This window comes from Bos javanicus, chromosome 17, assembly GCF_032452875.1.
Source record: "Bos javanicus breed banteng chromosome 17, ARS-OSU_banteng_1.0, whole genome shotgun sequence".
In the NCBI taxonomy this organism is placed as follows: domain Eukaryota; kingdom Metazoa; phylum Chordata; class Mammalia; order Artiodactyla; family Bovidae; genus Bos; species Bos javanicus.
In genome coordinates, this window is record NC_083884.1 from 69,226,732 (window position 1) to 69,244,737 (window position 18,006).

Consider the following 18,006-nt stretch of genomic DNA (forward strand, 5'->3'; position numbering starts at 1 on the left):
AATTTAGGGGGTTCTTTTAATGCAAGAACACCATATTATGAATATAAAATTAGGTCAAGGCCCATGCAGGTGCAGAGGCCTGAAACCCAAGCCTCATTATAGCTTCCCAGCAGATTCACTCCTTGTTTTATCAGGGAGCCTCTGTACATGAAAGACAGGGGAACAGCCATCTGCATCCATGGGGTGGTGTGACTCTCCTTTATGTTCACCAGCTACCACAACTTGAGGATCTTCTTCTTTTGGTTTGTTTTAAAGACATTTAAGAGCAGACCCATACCTCAAAGTGGCTTTAATGTCCGAAGTGGAATTAGTCCAGGGGAGAAGTTCCTTCAGCAGCGTCCCTGCCACCTCCCTGGTGCTCGGATGTAACGTTTGATCATTTGATCAGTGCCGTAGCTGGGAGCTCAGTATGATAATGTGGGTCATTACTCTCGCAAGCCTTTGGAACCTGAATTTACAGCTCTCACTTTGCATATCTGTTTGCAGAAGCACTCAGAGAGGCATGCAAGTGCAGCGAGGGCTTTGTTTATCATTCTGTCCCTCCAAAAATTAGAGAAGCCAAGAGTGACCAGCGTCTTTATAAATAACACAGGGCACGACAGTGACACCTGACGCCTTATGAGCCGGGCACCGTGCAGAATGCTTCCCTGGCTCTTCATCCCTGTCACACACGCACACGCACGCGCACGCGCACACACACGCACGCACACACGCACACGCACGCACTCACATGCACACACACCCCAGGAGACAGGCACTATTCCGACCCTTGCTTTCCAGACAGAGAAGCTGAGCTTTAGAGACAGGGTTCCCCACTCAAGGCCTCGGGACAGTCCAGAGCGCCCCTTCAGAACCCTCCAAGACAAACGCTCTCCTTTGACAATTTGGAAGCAGGCTTGGAGAGGTGGCATGAGCTGAGTTTTTATCTTTTGACATCAGATTGTATTGAATGCTGTGTGTTAGTTATAGTTTAAAAAAAAAATATATGGGTATTCCATTTGATCCCCCGGGGGAGTCCTGTAAGATATGTACTGGTTTTATCCCCATTTTACAGATGAGAAAACTGGAGCACAAAATGTCCAAGGTCACTGCTAAGAAGGGAAGAAGCTGAGATTGAATTTTTTTAAACTGAAAAAACAATATAGTACAATTCTGCTATTTGCACAATGATTATGAGATTCCTAAGAGATATTGATCCTTGGGGCTTCTACAGAAGAGTGATATGGGACGAAGACATGTTTTCCAGTTGATGAGAAACATCTTTTTTCAATCCCATGAGTGTCCATTGAAAAACACACCAGAAATCTAAACTTGAGATTCTTGGAAAGAGAGGGGTGGACCATGTCCTGATCCAGTTTGGTGGGATGTAGAACCAAGAGCCAAACTTTTTTTTTTTTTTTTGCCAGTGTTGGTAGTGAAAAGCATAAATGTTTATAGAAGAATATACTAAAACACTGAGCTTTGTTGTTTTGGATCAAGAGGTAAACCACTGAATACTAATTGACAAAAGACAGGGTTTGATGTTCTATATATTTTATGGTTAGTTTCTTTTTTTAAAAAACTCCTTCATTTCTGATTATTTCCTGGTCAGACTAACTTTCTAGGAAAGAAAGAGATAATTGTTTGAAATCAGGAAGTTCCAAGTTATTGTCCCCTGTGGGTACATGAAAATGCAGGGCCTATTTCTGGCCCTCCTAGTGATTCTCTCGGAGAAGGCAATGGCACCCCACTCCAGTACTCTTGCCTGGAAAATCCCATGGATGGAGGAGCCTGGTAGGCTGCAGTCAGTGGGGTCGCTAAGAGACACGACTGAGCGACTTCACTTTCACTTTTCACTTTCATGCATTGGAGAAGGACATGGCAACCCACTCCAGTGTTCTTGCCTGGAGAATCCCAGGGACGGGGGAGCCTGGTGGGCTGTCGTCTATGGGGTCGCACAGAGTCAGACACGACTGAAGTGACTTAGCAGTAGCAGTACTGATTCTCTCTGCAAATTTAGGAAAATCAGTTAACCTTTTATTTGTTTTTTTGTTTTGTTTTGTTTTTGTCTGTACAGTAAGGATGACAGTGTTGGCATCAGATTTTTCCAAAGCATTTTCAGAGCCTTGAATGAAAGCTGTTAAAAATATTGCCAGCACTGTCCCCAGCTCCCACCTAGCACTTGGCTCCAATTACCAGCCACTTAGAAGTATGTGTAGGTAAGACTCTTACCACCCGATGCTAATCATATCTCACACCCAGTTGTGTTGTCTCTTTTCAAAACCTAATGTTTTGGTAGCAGTGGCTTCCTTCAGGAGTTAGAAAATGTAGCCACATTTCTCTACAAATGTCACATTCTTATTAGCACATCACCCATCCATCCCGTATGGGATTATGCGACTCTGTTCACAGATATAATCAGCTTCGTATCTTCATCCGAGGATAACAAACTAGCAGGGTTGAAATCTTGACGTGTCATCGGAATTGCATTGCTTCCCGGGAGCTGGGGGGACGGAGGCCGAGTCGACCTGTTCAGAAATGCAGTTGTCTCTAGAATCTCAATCTCTCGTTCACCTTCTCTTCTCCTTCCAGTACGGCGACTATGACCCCTCTGTTCACAAGCGGGGATTTCTGGCCCAAGAGGAATTGCTTCCAAAAAGGGTAAGATGTCAAATTTCCTGTTTGGGAAGACATAACCGAAGGACCTGCAGGAATACACGATGGCTGTATCGAGAACGTTTTCATGAATGTTTTGTTATCAGTCTTGAGTAAAGATTTGTGGAATTCCTTTGGGGTTGTCAGGACAGGCTTGGCCTGTAGTTGGTCCTTTGTTTAGAGGTGGGTGAGCAACACTGGTTCCCAGGGAGCGGTATGGAGCAACCTGAGTTCAGCCCAGCAAAGTGAGCTGTTTGTAGCTGCAGGGGGCAGGTGGATGGGTGGGTGCTATAGCTTTTAATCCCTGGTGTCTTTGGTCTGGCTGATTATCCACAGAAGCAGGCCTGCCCTCTCTTTAGCCACTTCTGATTCTCTAGCTCCACTCAGCTGTCGTGTGTGATAAAGGCCTGCTCCCCCCTTTCCCCTGGTTTGACCTGCGCCCCTGATGGCTTCTGTAAGAGTCAAAGGCAGCTCTCAGGCCAGGGAGTCCTGCTAATGAGCAAGGTCCTGCCTCTGGGCTGGACGGCCCAGGAGAGAGGGGCCACTGCCAGCCCAAGGAATGGTGCAGCCTTCTGAGTTGTGACTCAAGTTGAACGATGCTCATTTACTCACCCACCTCTGCTTGTGACTGGCCCCCTGTATGCTGCTTCTGGGGCTCCCCTCGTGGCCCAGATGGTAAAGAATCTGCCTGTGATGTGGGAAACCCAGGTTCAGTCTCTGAGTGGGGAAGATCCCCAGGAGAAGGGAATAGCTACCCACTCCAGTATCCTTGCCTGGAGAATTTCATGGACAGAGGAGCCTGGAGGGCTACAGTCCATGGGGTCACAAGGGGTCAGACACAACTGAGCGGCTAACACACACACACACATACACATGCCTTGCTATTTTGTAAAAATGATGCGTAATTATCAAAAAGGCACACAGTACTCAAACTTCCTTTGTGTGTGGGTTTTCTGTTTTGCTCTCTTCCCCGCCAGGTAATAAATCTGTATCAGATGACTCCGGAAATGTGGGAGGAGAGGATCACAGCCTGGTACGCGGAGCACCGAGGCCGAGCCAGGTGAGGCTGCTCCTCGCTGATGGACGTTTCCCCGTGGGCCTCTTTTTCCTTTTTTAAGGAACTGCAAAACTGGGACGTGCTTGTTGAACAAAATGCAGTACCGGAGTACACAAAAGGAAAAGGGAGCGCTGGCAGCCGCTCCGGGCTCCGGCATTGTGTGTGTCCCTTTGCTATCGCGTGGAGGCGTGGGCACTCCCGCCTGTCGGGATGTGCAGACCTGCCGCATCCAGAGCTCATTTAGGTCCCTTTTAAGATTCCTGTTGTGTGCGTGCCCCGTAGCTTTTGCGTCCATTCCTTGACTGATGGCGTTTGGAGTAGCTGTAGGTCTCAGTTTCACAGAATGTTCTGCAGTATACAATCTTACATCATGATATACTTGTATGAGTCGTTCTGAGGAGACATCCTTCAGAAGAAAAAGAGTTGCTGAGTCAAAGGAGGTGAGCGTTTTGTGTCTCAAAAGGTGCCTCCCAAATCGTCCTGCAAAAAGACTGTACCTTTTTACATGCCCGTGGGCAGAGTGTGAAAGGGCCCCACCTCCCTTCCCCATCCAATCCCCAACAATTACCAATCTAACTTTTGTGATCTCAGAGGTGAAATTTTGTATCTCAAGTATCGTTAGCTTTTCCCCAATCACTTTGGAAATTAATCATCTTCTCCTTAGCCTTTAACATATTTTTTTTCCTGTTTTTCAAACCAACTTCCTATGACATTTTTTTTTTAACTCTTAAAAAAAGTGTACCAGAAAGTGGACAAGTCATAAATGTAACACTTGATGGACTCCTACCAAGTGAAAACACCAGATGATCCCCCTTCATTCCTCCCCAGAGCTGACCAGTCTCCTACACCCGACTCCATGGGTTAGTGTGGTCAGTTTTAAAGATTATGTAAGTTCGATCAGTTTCTGTTATCTGGGTGTAAACTTCTTTTACTCAGGGTGTTGTATGATTTGGGCTTGTGGCCTGTAGCGGTGGCCCCCCTTTCTTTTTCATTGCTATGTAGTATTCCACTGTGTTAATAGCCCACACACCATTTATCCACCCCGCTGTTGACAAGCATTTAGATTGCTGGGTTGTTTCCTGGTTTTTGTTGTTATGAATAACATTAAACAATCTTCCGAACAATGGTACATCAACAATACATATGTGATTTCAAGTTACTTCAGTTTGTCACCACGGTGTCCCCTCGGGGTTGAATTTTTAAAATTCATTTGAGGCCATTTTCAGATTGGAGAAGAGAAGAAGGCAGATCATAGACTTAAGATGTTTCAACACTCTACCTGTCTGAGAGTTTTTTGCAAGTCATCACTACTTCAGGAGCTGCCTTTAAGTCTGACTCATAACTTAGAAATGGGCGTCCTGGCTGGGGTTCTACAGCCTGGATTGCTCTCACCCCGACCTCCAGCAACACCCAAAGGAATGAGATCAGGAAGGGAGCTCTCAGGTTGCTTGCAGACAGAGATGCTTTGTTACCAAAACCTTCTAGGTGAAGAAATCACGCAGTTGGATAAAGCAACAGCTGAAATAAAATTGTGAACATCCAGATCCATTTGAGGGAGCAGATACACCACGTGCTCATCTCTAATTACTTGAGATGGGTGTCACTGTTTACCAAGGGCAAAGCGTGAAATTGAAGCCAAGAGACACGCTAATGAATCTGTTCTCTGGTTTTCACGGGGATGGGAAGTTCTGCCTGACCTCAGTGTGGTTAATAGACTCAGGGTTGGGCAGAGCCGGGCTGGGAGCTGGCGGGCTCACGTCTTCACGTGGGTTCGAGGCTCAGCTTGGCGCCCGCCACCCTCCAGTGACGGAGTCTTTCCTTCTCTTCGCAGGGACGAAGCGGAGATGGAGTATTTAAAGATAGCTCAGGACCTGGAGATGTATGGCGTGAACTACTTCACAATCCGGGTATGTGGAAGCCCCTGCGAGTTTCCGGGGTGTAGAGGGAGGCGGAGTCAGGGGCAGACTGCTAAAACGGGTCCTTCCTGGTCCCAGGGTGCAGACACTTGGCCGGCTCAGTGGCCAACACGGGAAGAGGCAGGGAAGAGGGTCCGAGCGCCTCCGTTTCTATTCCGGGCCTTCAATTAGATGCTAGGTAATGAAGTGTTGGTGGAGCCTCGGGGGGCCCGTCTGAATGCTCTGGTGGAACATTCGATTATTTCTGGCTCTGTGAGATCCGGGCCCACGGGGATCACCTGTAAATACTTTCTCCCCTCAGGACACGAGGAGAGTAAAGCTGCTTTTAGAGATTACTGATTTGTTTGGGTGGGAACTCTCCCTGGCAGGCTAATTGGTTTTCTACTCAGACCATTAATACTCCGCTGTCCTCTGGGAACCTGTGGCTTGTACACTGGAGAAGCGTTTGTTTTCAACCCCCCGTCCATCCCTCAGAGCATCTTTTTTAATTTTTGTTTTAGCACCCTGAGCATTTTTCTCCCAAGGTTCTGTTGCTGGATGCAGTGCCTTCCAAAGAATTCATGCGATTTGCTGACCTATTTCATAGCCAGTTCCAAACTGTAAATGAGCAGACAGTTAAAAAAAAACCATCCGCACTGGGCCACCTTAGTCATTACAGTTAAGGCTTGCTTTCCTTTTTGGAGTGTCCATAAATTTTGTATTTGTTGTTGTTTAATCACTAAGTCATGTCCTACTCTTTGAGACCCCATGGACTGTAGCCTGCCAGGCTCCTCTGTGCATGTAATTTCCCAGGCAAGAATACTGGAGTGGGTTGCCATTTCCTTCTCCAAAATTTTGTATTACGTTTAGGTAAATTGAAACACATTTAAAATACCCTCGGGATAGCTTTCTACTTTGTTTTCTAAATACATATCTTTAATGGATCATTTGCATAAAATAAGGTGCACTGACAAATCATGTCATTTTGTACAGTGTACAAATGCCTAAAAGGTTTTCCATGATAATGCTGAAGGTTGTTTTGTAAAATGTTATCAATTCATATTTGCTGATCATTTGGTTTCTTTAAGGGCAGACTCATTTGACACATTTCTGTGGTTTTGTCCATACAGCTTCTCTTGCCCCACCACCTACATTGTAGAGAACTAGATCTTTATAATTCTTAAAAAAAAAAACAAAACAGTTTCTTTGGGGGCACTAATTCTACAGCAGCAGTCAGACTACATTATACTATCGTGTGCGTGTATGTCTCATATTGCATGACAGATGAGGGTAAGGAGTATTTTAGTGTCTTAGCATTAACGTTCCTAAAATTTCTCCATCATCTAAGGAAGCTGTGTGCTTGAAACAATTTAAAAGGGGCCTCTTCAGTCCTTGCCTCTCTCTGTTTATTCTCTAAAAGTCTTGGAATCATCATGATAGGAGACAAGAGGGTGGGATCCATTTTTTTCCCCCTCTAAAAATTTAAGTTAGAAACATAATGAAATATCTTGTTTTCCAAAATGTAGATTTTGAAAGCACAAAGCCTCACTTGTGTTAATGCAGTGGTTTTAAGAGCCCTGCAGACGAGCTCACGACTCCCTCACGCTTTGGTGATCGCACCTGACTCCAGGGTGTTAGATGGAGTAAAAAGATTTTCTCCTCCACCTGCTGTTACTTGGTACTTCTCCTCACAGTTGGGGCATGTCCTTTGCTTGCCGACCTGTTTTCCTGCCCTGGAGTCTTGGTTCCTATTCCTTGTTGTCAGCAAGGGAGTCAGACGCAGGGAGCTGGCCACCACCGCTGTTCGAGGGCCAGACTGCACAGGGCAGGGGCCCACACCCACACCTGAGGAGGTGCGCACTGGTCCGCAACGTGCGGGCCCAGGGCATCGCCCTCCGGGGTGCTGGGTGCTGGCTGGACCACCATTAGAGGCATAGCCTGCATGCAACCTGTCAATTTTCAAACAGCTTTATTGGAGTGTAATTTACTTTCAATTCATTTTGATATTTTTTTCTCCCCAGTATCTTACAATAAAAAATTTCCAACATACAGGGAAGTTGGAAGACTTTGGAGTGAGGACCTGTGTGCACCCGCTGCCTGGATTCCAGTGGACAGTTTACTATAGCAAACTTGCTTTATCACATTGAAACTGCATTTTCAAGTAAAATAAGGCCACCTGATCACAGCTCGTAGAACTTTCTTTCTGGTAGTACAACCACCTCTCCTTTTAACATGAGGGGTGTTTAACCCTACAGGTTTTTATTCTACATCTGTGATAAGCCGGCTATATAATTAGCAGTAACAACACTTCCATTACCGCTGTTTTAGCCGCTGACACTTCCCAGGAGGCTCAGTGATGTAGACTCGCCTGCCAATGCAGGAGTCGTGGATTTGATCCCTGGGTTGAAAGATCCCCTGGAGAAGGAAATGGCAACCCACTTGAGTATTCTTGCCTGGAAAATAACATGGACAAAGGAGCCTGGTGGGCTCCTATCCATGGGGTTGCAAAGAGCTGGACACATCTTAGGACTGAGCATGCACACTCACACTTTGTCTCTTGCTGGCAAAGGTGCAAGGTACCTGAGGTGGTGACGGGTGCCCCCAGTGACCCGTCCATGGGACACACCAGTCGTAAGAACCGTCTCATGTGGCCTCCCTTGCCCCAGAGCAGAAGGCTGGAGGCCCCTCCAGGTTCGAGGACAGTGGTGATTTCTGTCAGGAGCTGTTGAAACTTGTCACATGTAATGGTCTATGTCAATGCTGAGCAAGACCTCGAGCCTCAGCTGGAGCTGACAGTGGCTATTCTCTGTCGAATCTACAGAATAAAAAGGGCACAGAGCTGCTGCTTGGAGTGGATGCTTTGGGGCTTCACATTTATGACCCTGAGAACAAGCTGACCCCCAAGATCTCCTTCCCGTGGAACGAAATCCGGAACATCTCCTATAGCGACAAGGAGGTAGGTTGAGTACACAGCAGACACCCCGGCAGCCCAACGGAACCTTCTCTGTCTCTCCTCCTTCCGGAGCAGCCCAGGCCAGCCTGCTCCTTGTTAGCAGCAAGATCCTTTAATTCCCAGGCTTTGGGTTTTTGCTTGTTGATTTTTATTGCATTTACAGAACAATATTGGCATCCTGTTTTCAAATAGTATCACTAAACCCTCCCTGCTGACTAACAAGAGACCAGGAAGATCAACTTGTCAGGACTAAGCCCCAGAGAACTGTAAACAAACCAGAAAGTAACCCTTTCTTATTCCTTGGCTTTGTATTTCTGGTGAGAATTCTGTTTGTCTCTTAAGTGTGGTGTTTATTAAACTCTCTCTGTGTCCAGAGCTTGATTCAATGTGATGCAGGTATTTATATATACAAAAATCTTCGTAGGGCTTCCCTTGTGGCTCAGCTGGTAAAGAATCCACCTGCAATGCGGGAGACCTGGGTTCGACCCCTGGGTTGGGAAGATCTCCTGGAAAAGGGAAGGGCTACCCACTCCAGTATTCTTGCCTGGAGAATTCCATGGATTATATAGTTAATGGCCTTGCAAAGAGTTAGACACGACTGAGAGAGACTTGTACTCATTCACTCAAATCTCCATGATACATACATGAATTGTGCATATTATATATACTATACAAATAATATATACATACCAGCAATGATACAAACAAGGATATCAGACTAACTTGCTTATAAGAATTCAAGAATAAGGAATTTCAGATAACTTGGATGAACACCCTAACGTAGAATTCAAGTATTACTGTATAGGATGGTCCTATATAGTAATAAGGAGTCCATGGGGTTGCAAAGAGTGAGTGACTGAGCTGACTGACACAGGATGGTGACTTTTCCCAAAAGCTGTAATCCTGTGTTCATTCACTCATTCATGCATTCATGGTTAAGTTTTTAAAATCGTTTTATTTAATTAATTGATTTATTTGTGGCTGTGCTGGGTCTTCGTTGCGGTGTGTGGGCTCTCTCTAGCGGCGGTGTGAGGGCTTCTCATTGCAGTGGCTTCTCTTGTTGGGGAGCACAGGCTTTAGGGCGCTCAGGCCTCAGCAGTTGCGACTCCCAGGCTCTAGAGCATGGGTTCAATAGCGCTCTGGCTTAATTGCCCCAAGACATGAGGAATTTTAGTTCCTGGACCAGGGGTCAAACTTGTGTCCCCTGCCTTGGCAGGCAGATTCTTAACCACTGGGCCAGCAGGGAAGTCCCCCTCCCTGGTTAATTTTCAAGGAATTTTTGAGCATCTGCTTGGTGTCAGGCTTCGTGAGGGAAACAAAGATGGAGCGAATGCAATCTCAGCCCTCAAGGAAGTTCTAGTCAAGCGGTGACTCAGCTGCCATGACACATAACTGCAGCGCAAAGGGCCGGTGACAAAGAGGGTGGCGATCCGGCACGTCCCTGCCAGCCAGCAGCTTCGCCCCGGCTCTGATTCAGCCCTCACAGGAACACCGCCGCGGGAGGAGGGGCTGTGTTCTGGCTGCTCTGCACCCCCTCGGGAAGTGGGGACCCAGAGGGAGCAGGGGAGCTGTGTCTGGCACGGGGGACACCAGCAGAAGCCACGTCCCCTGCGGTTTCCTGGGAGACACAGAGGACGAGCCCCGAGACTCAGGACACAGGGCCCAGGAATGCAGGCCCGGGCAGTGCCCCGCGACGGGCTGGTACCCGCACAGCCAGGCCCGAGCGCAGAGGGAGTGAGTAAGAGACGGCTCACGTGGTCGCCTGCAGGGCCCCCACCTCCAAGCCGGTTTCCTGTTTTTGCCCTTCCCTCGTGTAGCAGCTCTGAGGAGAGGAACACCGGGCCCCCGGTTGCCATTACGTGGCTGAGCTCCCCTCGGCCACGCTTGATGAGACAGATTGAGCCTCTTAACTCAAAACATTCTGGCTTTCAGATTTTTTGCACGTAGCTCAAGAGATGAGCATTTGAGGTATTTCTTTTTTTTTAAGGCCCTGAAATGGAAAGTTGCACGTGACTCGAAGCAGCAGTAGGGTACGCCGGTAGTTTTTCATCTCTAATTTCATAAGTCTGCTTACGGCGCATCCGCACACTCGGCGTGCTAAAAGGTCCCGAGATGCTCGTCCTTCACAGAAGCCAGGCAGTGAAGGCTCCCCTTGTACAGCCCGACACGAAACTCTAATGTTCCCTCTCCTGGGGCCGGGCGCCATCACCTGCCATCACGTCAGGAACTCACGCAGCGTGGGTGGGATGTGATGGGAAGGAGCCTGGGGCGTTATCCCGCGTGCTGTGACAACACAAGTCCTGGTTTATTCCGGGTGACCCATGGATGCCGCACACGTGCCCCAGAGTGGCACAGAGCCCGTGGATTCCCCGCTCCTTGAGGTCTCCCACTGGCAGCCCTGGGGCTTGGCAGCCAGGCCAAAAATAAGCTCTCGAAATTCATAAATAGCAGCCTGCACAAGAGCAGCACTGCTTCTCAGCTCACCTGACCGAAAGCCACACAAAGGGCCTTTCCTCTGTGCTCCGTGTGCTCCCCCTTGTTGCACAGCATAGCGTGGGAAGGAAATATCTAAGAATCGAGCTTCCCCAATGCCTTTATCTGCTTGGCAAGTCTTTCGTGGGAGTGGGCTTTTCACATCCGAAGTGCAGCTTTGGAATCTGGGCTCTGTCCGATCTCATCAGGAAGAGGTGAGAGCACCAGCTGGTGTTTTCTTTTTATGCGGCCCAGCCCCCAGTCTGGCCCTCGGGTCTCCTCCTGATTTCTCCCCCATCCCCATCCTTATTCATCTTCCTCTCCCCTTTCATGGTGAGGGTTATGTCTTCCTTCTCTACTCCAGTCCATTCTTCATCGCTCGTGACTGCATTCCTTCTCTTAACAGCATCATCAAGCCATCCCTGTGTTGGGAGGTCTGGGGTGACTCCCTGACCGCTGTCACATCAAATCTAAGCCTTCCTAATTGTCCGTCCCCAGCCCACCTCACCACCCCCAGCTCTTGCCTTCCTCCCAGTTTAGGCCCCTGGTTTTCTCTTATATATATATATCTATAACTTTATTTATTTATCTATTTGGGTGTGCTGGGTCGTCATCGCAGCACAGGCTTTTCTCTAGTTTCTGGGAGCAGGTGCTGCTCTCCAGTTGAGGTGCGCAGGCTTCTCATTGCAGCGGCATTTTTTTTCTTGTTGGGGAGCACAGGCTTTAGGGCACGCCAGCTTCAGTAGTCACACCATGTGGGCTCAGTACTTATGGCTCCCAGGCTCTAGAACACAGGCTCAATGTTTGTGATGCGTGGGTTTAGTTGCTTCAAGGCATGTGCGATCTTCCCGGATCAGGGATTGAACCTGTGTCTCCTGCATTGGCAGGCGGATTCTCTACCACTGAGCCACCAGGGAAGCCCCTCCCATGGTTTTCTCTTAGTCATCAAAGAGCTAATGCTGTGTCTCTCTCTCTCACACGCACATACAAACACACACATGCACACACATTCCCATACGGTGCTCATTTCCCCATCTCTGCTTTATTTCTGTTGCTTGCCCTGTCCAGAATGCCCTTCCCGCCTACCTTTTAGCTTCTCTGTCATGTTCTTTGACCAGCATGTCCCTCCTACTCTGAGGATTTGGGATCTGTGCCACCCAGCGAGGTAGTGATGATTGATGTGACCTGTCAAGCTGTTGATGGTGGTTGGTTTAGTTCTGGCCAGGTTGAGAGCCTCCTTAAGGCTGCCTTAGACTGCGGGGTGGCCCGTCCAGCATTGGCCTCAAGGTCGGGCCCACCTAAGGTTTAACTTCAGGTTTCCAAGCCCAAGATGGTGCTAAGAACCCAGCTTCCAGGCTCCTGAACCTCCTGGGATGAGGATCTTTGCCGGGGGGTCACCACCTTTGTGGGATTGCCCAGTTGGTGGTAGGGCTCTAGGCTGTCGGAACCCGAAGCTGTTTTCTGCTTTTTCCTTTCAGTTTACCATTAAGCCTTTGGATAAGAAAATCGATGTCTTCAAATTTAACTCCTCAAAGCTTCGTGTCAATAAGCTGGTAAGTTAAGATCCTGGTTTTTATTATGGATTGTAGTTTTTCTGTGAAACTGAAAGCCTTTTTGAACCAGTATCAGAGCAACATGTTGTGAGGTGTAAAATGATAACCCGCGTGGCATGTGCTCTCCTGATCAGCCTTGAAAGACTTCTCTTTAGCTTCACCAGAAGAGGCACACTTACGGGCTTCCCTGGTGGCTCAGTTGGTAAAGAATCTGCCTGTGATGCAGGAGATTTGGATTCTATCCGTGGGTCGGAAAGATCCCGTGGAGAAGGAAATGGCAACCCATCCAAGTATTCTTGCCTGGAAAATCCCATGGACAGAAGAGCCAGAGTTGAACATGACTTAGCCACTAAACCACCGCAGCAAAGAGTCAAATCTACATTTTGTGATGAGGAACTTTTTTTTTTAAGTTATTTTTATTAAAGTACTTCATACCTATGAAAGGATAAGTATAATGTATCTGTGAGGTGTAAAGAATGACAGGAATAAACAACTCCTTAGCCACCACCCAGCTTTAAGAAATGCCACACTCCCGGACCTCCCTGGCGGCCCAGTGCTTGACTGAGGCTCTGTGCTCGCCCTGCAGGAGACATGGGTTCAGTCTCTGGTTGGAGAAGTTCCACCCACCGTGCAGTCTGGCAGAACAAAAAGGAAAAAAGAAACAGCACACTCCCATCACTGTGGGAACCCCCTCCCACACTGGCACCCTGCCAGCCCCCTGCTTCCCAAGGGTGACCAGTGTTCTCAGCTGTGTGCTAAGTGTCCCCGCCTGATATTCAAGAACTTTTATTTCAAGTAGGGCAAAACAAGGATACTAGCAGATTTTGTATGTTCTTAAATGTATATATGTGCTGTCAGCTGTATTCCTCTGTTACTTGCCTTTCTTACCTTTTCTTTTTTGTGTGTGTGTGATTTATCCATGTTGATGCTTAAAAATATGGTCCTGAGTGACTGAGCACACACACACTTCACTGCTGTATAGTATTCCATTGTGTATTATATGAAACGTATATTTTTTTTTCCTCCACGCTCCTGTTAGTAGACAGTCAAGTGCTTTCTGCGTCTTGTGTCTGCCCACTGGTGTGCACGGGCAGTCGCTGCCCCGGAGTTCAGAGTACGTCTCCGTGTAGCTCTGCACGCAGCCCGTGTCCACAGGTGTTCACACATCCCCTGCTTTCCTGGCTGCAGATTCTCCAGCTGTGTATTGGGAATCACGACCTGTTTATGAGGAGAAGGAAGGCCGATTCTTTGGAAGTCCAACAGATGAAAGCCCAGGCCAGGGAGGAGAAGGCCAGAAAGCAGGTGAGCAGGTGTTGGAGCTGCTGCTGTTGCCCCGTGGGGGCCTCTGCCTGGAGGTAAGGGGTGGCCGTCCTCTGATCGTGAAAGTGCCTATGCTATGCTATGCTAAGTCACTTCAGTTGTTCCAACTCTGTGTGACCCCATAGACGGCAGCCACCAGGCTCCCCCATCCCTGGGATTCTCCAGGCAAGAACACTGGAGTGGGTTGCCATTTCCTTCTCCAATGCATGAAAGTGAAAAGTGAAAGCGAAGTCGCTCAGTCATGTCCGACTCTTAGCGACCCCATGGATTGCAGCCCACCAGGCTCCTCCGTCCATGGGATTTTCCAGGCAAAAGTACTGGAGTGGTATCTCATGCTATCCCTGTTGGATCTTTCTGGCCGATGAATAAATGATGGTGGGAGTCAGCTCTGGAAATGAGGAATAAACTGTAACAGGTATCTCAAAGACACGTCCCTGGTTATTTCTCCAGTGAAGCGAGTGAAGTGTGGTCAGCGCAGGTTCGGGCAGAGACAGCCAAGCCTACACGCATCTATCCGTCCATCTTTCTATCCATCCATCCACGCATCCATCCATCTCTGGTCCGTGCAGCTAAGCTTTCATTCTTTCTGCCTGCCCGTCTCCTGTGCCCAGCCTTGTTCTTTTCTAATTAGCTGGTGATAGAATACAGGGCACACCCAGCAGCCCGCTGACAGAATGCTAATTAGACCCCGGCCGCACTTCCCCGCTGCAGGTCAGGCCGGGCGGCGCAAGGGCCGCACTGGGAGCCTCCGTTAGCATCCGTTATCATCAGCCCGGACCACCCGCATCATTGTTTTCCGCTCATAGACCTTTCCGACTCACCGAAACCCACACGGCCTATGTGAGCCTCGCTGCTGCAAATGTCAGTCGAGGTTGTGGGTGAACCAGCAGACAGGAGCAGCAGCTGCGATCAGCTGCCCTCGGACGTGCAGGCTCGGAGGGTGATGATTGGTCTGTGTGCAGCTCTCTACTTCGGATCCTCCAAAGAGACTGGCTCCCGGCCCCGGGGTTTAGGATGAAACGCCCAGTTGGATCCACTGTGCTCCCAGCTCTCCGTCTCTTGAGACGCTCTCTTGAGATGTCAGGCCACAGACATACTCACTGGGATGCTTTGTGTGTGTGTGAGGTGGGGTGGGGGAGGGCAGTGGAATGGGTTGTGTTGGACAAGAAATGCTCGTGGGTCAGCGCAGGGTCATAGAGGCAACTTCAAAAAGAGCCCTCTTCCCCCCTTATCAGCAGAGCAGAGCTTAGAAGCGAGAGACCTGAACAGGGCAAGGAAGCGTATAAGCCTCCAGGCTGTGCAGAGAGTAACATGAACACACCCCTGACCCACGCTGCTGGGAGGACGGCAGACGCACGTTCCTGACATCTGGCAGCCGCAGGTCAGGGGCTCCGTGGCCCAGCAGGACAGACATTGACCTTGGTGCCACACATGGGACTTAGTCTGAGACCCCGGTGAATGACTTAACCTGCCAGGCCTCCATTTTCTCATCTGTCAAGTGGAGCTGAGAATCTGTCTTCTGCGTCTCAGATCAAAGGATACGCTGTACCTGTGGGTCTTTGCAGCCAAAACCGCTTTGCAAACGGGGACATTCCTTAAGATTGGGGTGGAGGCCTCAGGGAAGGCGCAGTGCTGGGAGCAGAAGGGATTGTAGGCGTTTTTCAAGCAGATGATAACGGGGATCTAGTCATCCATGTAATGGAGATTCTAACATGGTAGAAATCGAGCACAAATTGGCCAAGTTTTTCATTGACCTGGAAGAGGAAAACTGAAGAAGAATTTACAGGATTTTATTGCTTGTCTTTGCATTATTCCTTCAATGCCCAATGCCTTTTTTTTTTTTTTGCTTAGTATTTAGAAAAAGCATCAGTCTTAGAAATCTTGAGTTGGGGAGAAGGTTAAAGCAAGAAATAAGTTGTTAGATGTGCTTTAATTATTTAAGAAAGAAAATGGTGCAGTGGTCACTTCTGGCTCCTGCTTTCTGAACGCAGCTAGGGCCCTAAGATCACAGAGAATACCGCTTGTCCTCTACTTGTTCCCCTTATTAAGCTCGGCATGTGGCCCAATTAATTCAGCGATCCGGAAGGCCAGTGGTGGTGGCTTAGCGCTGGTGCTGCGAGGAGCGGGCCCCGTCCCCTCCCGGCTCCTTCCTGTCCCAGGCCTGGCTCGGGAGTTGCCTCCGCATGAGGCTGTGGGGTCTGTACCTCAGCTGCTGCCACCTCCCCTGGAAAGTACAGCGTTTGAGCTGTTGATGCTTCACACGGACAACTTCATCTCCGAGGGTCAGAGGCGAGAGTGGAGCCGTTGCCGATGAGACTAGGGGTCTCATGGGTGCAGGGAGGGGTCCGTGGGTGCAGGGGAGAAAGCAGTCTGTCTCTGCAGCTGCCCCTTGGGAGGAGGAGCCTGCATTGCATCCTTTGAGCCGCAGAGCAGGGCCACCAGGGTCTCCCTGCACAAGCACTGTGTTGGCCAAGTAGCTGCTTCCGCACCCACCATGCACAAACGCGCCCGTCCATCCCGGTGGAGGCTGGCTCAGCGTTCCACTGTTTGTTCATTTACCGCTCGATGATTTTTCAAGGAGCACGGCTTGCCACTCGACAAGCTGGTTCAGAAGGATGGAGGGTGGTGGGCAAGGGGAGTCACCCTGGGTCCCTAAAGTGCAGGGAGGAAAAGGGTTCTCAGAGGGAGACCCTGGCACTGGCGTGCCGCAGGTTGCGGGCCCCCGTGACCAGTGGCCGCACCTCCCCCGCAGATGGAGCGGCAGCGCCTCGCTCGGGAGAAGCAGATGCGAGAGGAGGCTGAACGCACGCGGGATGAGCTGGAGAGGCGGCTGCTGCAGATGAAGGAAGAGGCGACGATGGCCAACGAAGCCCTGGTGACGTCCGCGGGGCTGGGTCCCGGGAGGCCTCCCTCGGGCTCAGGGTTAGGCCCCGAAGACCATGGAGTAGCCACTTGCTTTGACGTTTCGGCTTAAAAAAAAAATTGCTTTCTTTCCACCTGTGTTTGCAGGAGCAGATTTAGGCTGAGTTCAGCCTCCCAGGGCAGGCAAACTTCACTCACCGTGGGTCACCTTTCCCCGGGGGAGTCTCAGCCTCGGCCCCCCGCTCATCGGGCCAGGTGGTCCCCTGGTGGGGGCCGTCCTGTCCACTGAGGGCTGGTTGGCCGTGTCCCTGGCCTCTGCCCGCTGGATTCCCCATTTGTGACAATCAAAGTCATTTCTAGACACTGTGACGTGTCCCATGAGGGGACAGTCGCCCCGCTTTCGAACCACTTATTTAAAGAGAGAGAAGGACAGAGTTAAGCTGGTTTTCTCCCTCATAGAGTGTGCCCTCAGCTCAAATGGGACCCTGTGGATGGACCCCCTGAAGGGCCTTCTCAGCAGTTGAAGGGTGTGGCTTGGGGACCAGCAGAGCCCCAGGGTGTCCAAGACACTGGTTCTTGCTGACCTGGGCATCTGAGGCCTGAGCAGGGTGGGAGGACAGGATCGGGACCCCCCGCCCCCCCATTCCCGCTGAACCGCGCTCCTCTCTGCAGATGCGGTCGGAGGAGACGGCCGACCTGTTGGCCGAAAAGGCCCAGATCACGGAGGAGGAGGCGAAGCTTCTGGCCCAGAAGGCGGCAGAGGCTGAACAGGAGATGCAGCGCATCAAGGCCACAGCCATCCGGACGGAGGAGGAGAAGCGCCTGATGGAGCAGAAGGTGCTGGAGGCTGAGGTGCTGGCGCTGAAGATGGCTGAGGAGTCGGAGAGGAGGTGAGCGGGTCCCCCCACCGCCGGTCCATCTCCCGGGCCGGCCAGAGGCCCCTTCCCGCGTGGCCAGAGGGGCTGGAGCCGGGCGAGCACAGGGATGCAGTTCTCTGGTTCCACAGACCGCAGCCCGGCCGTGCCTTTGCACTGAGCCCCTGTGCCTCGGATGGTCGCGTTTGCAGGAAACTGCTGAGCTTATCCACAGGCTGCTTTTAGCTGAGGAGACATGAGACTTTTCTTACATTTACACAATACACTTCTTTTCCCTTTTTTTTTGAGGGGCACGTGGGGAGACAGCAGTATTCACCATGCCCTACACGGGGGAGTGGGGCTGGACAGGCCACCCTGGCTCATGGCCAGGTCCAAGGATGGGACT

General features: G+C 50.0%; 1 protein-coding gene across 4 annotated transcripts in view; it reads left to right on the top strand.

Moving 5' to 3' along the window:
- The window catches only part of NF2 (NF2, moesin-ezrin-radixin like (MERLIN) tumor suppressor), a 74,633-nt gene that overhangs the window by 39,473 nt on the left and 17,154 nt on the right, over nucleotides 1–18,006 (top strand). For all 4 annotated transcript variants that reach the window (XM_061385288.1, XM_061385291.1, XM_061385290.1 and 1 more), the window contains exons 5-12: nucleotides 2,572–2,640; nucleotides 3,612–3,694; nucleotides 5,523–5,598; nucleotides 8,408–8,542; nucleotides 12,490–12,564; nucleotides 13,753–13,866; nucleotides 16,637–16,759; nucleotides 17,419–17,636. In XM_061385288.1, the coding sequence (XP_061241272.1) occupies nucleotides 2,572–2,640; nucleotides 3,612–3,694; nucleotides 5,523–5,598; nucleotides 8,408–8,542; nucleotides 12,490–12,564; nucleotides 13,753–13,866; nucleotides 16,637–16,759; nucleotides 17,419–17,636 (893 nt within the window). The remainder of the gene's footprint in view (nucleotides 1–2,571; nucleotides 2,641–3,611; nucleotides 3,695–5,522; nucleotides 5,599–8,407; nucleotides 8,543–12,489; nucleotides 12,565–13,752; nucleotides 13,867–16,636; nucleotides 16,760–17,418; nucleotides 17,637–18,006) is intronic.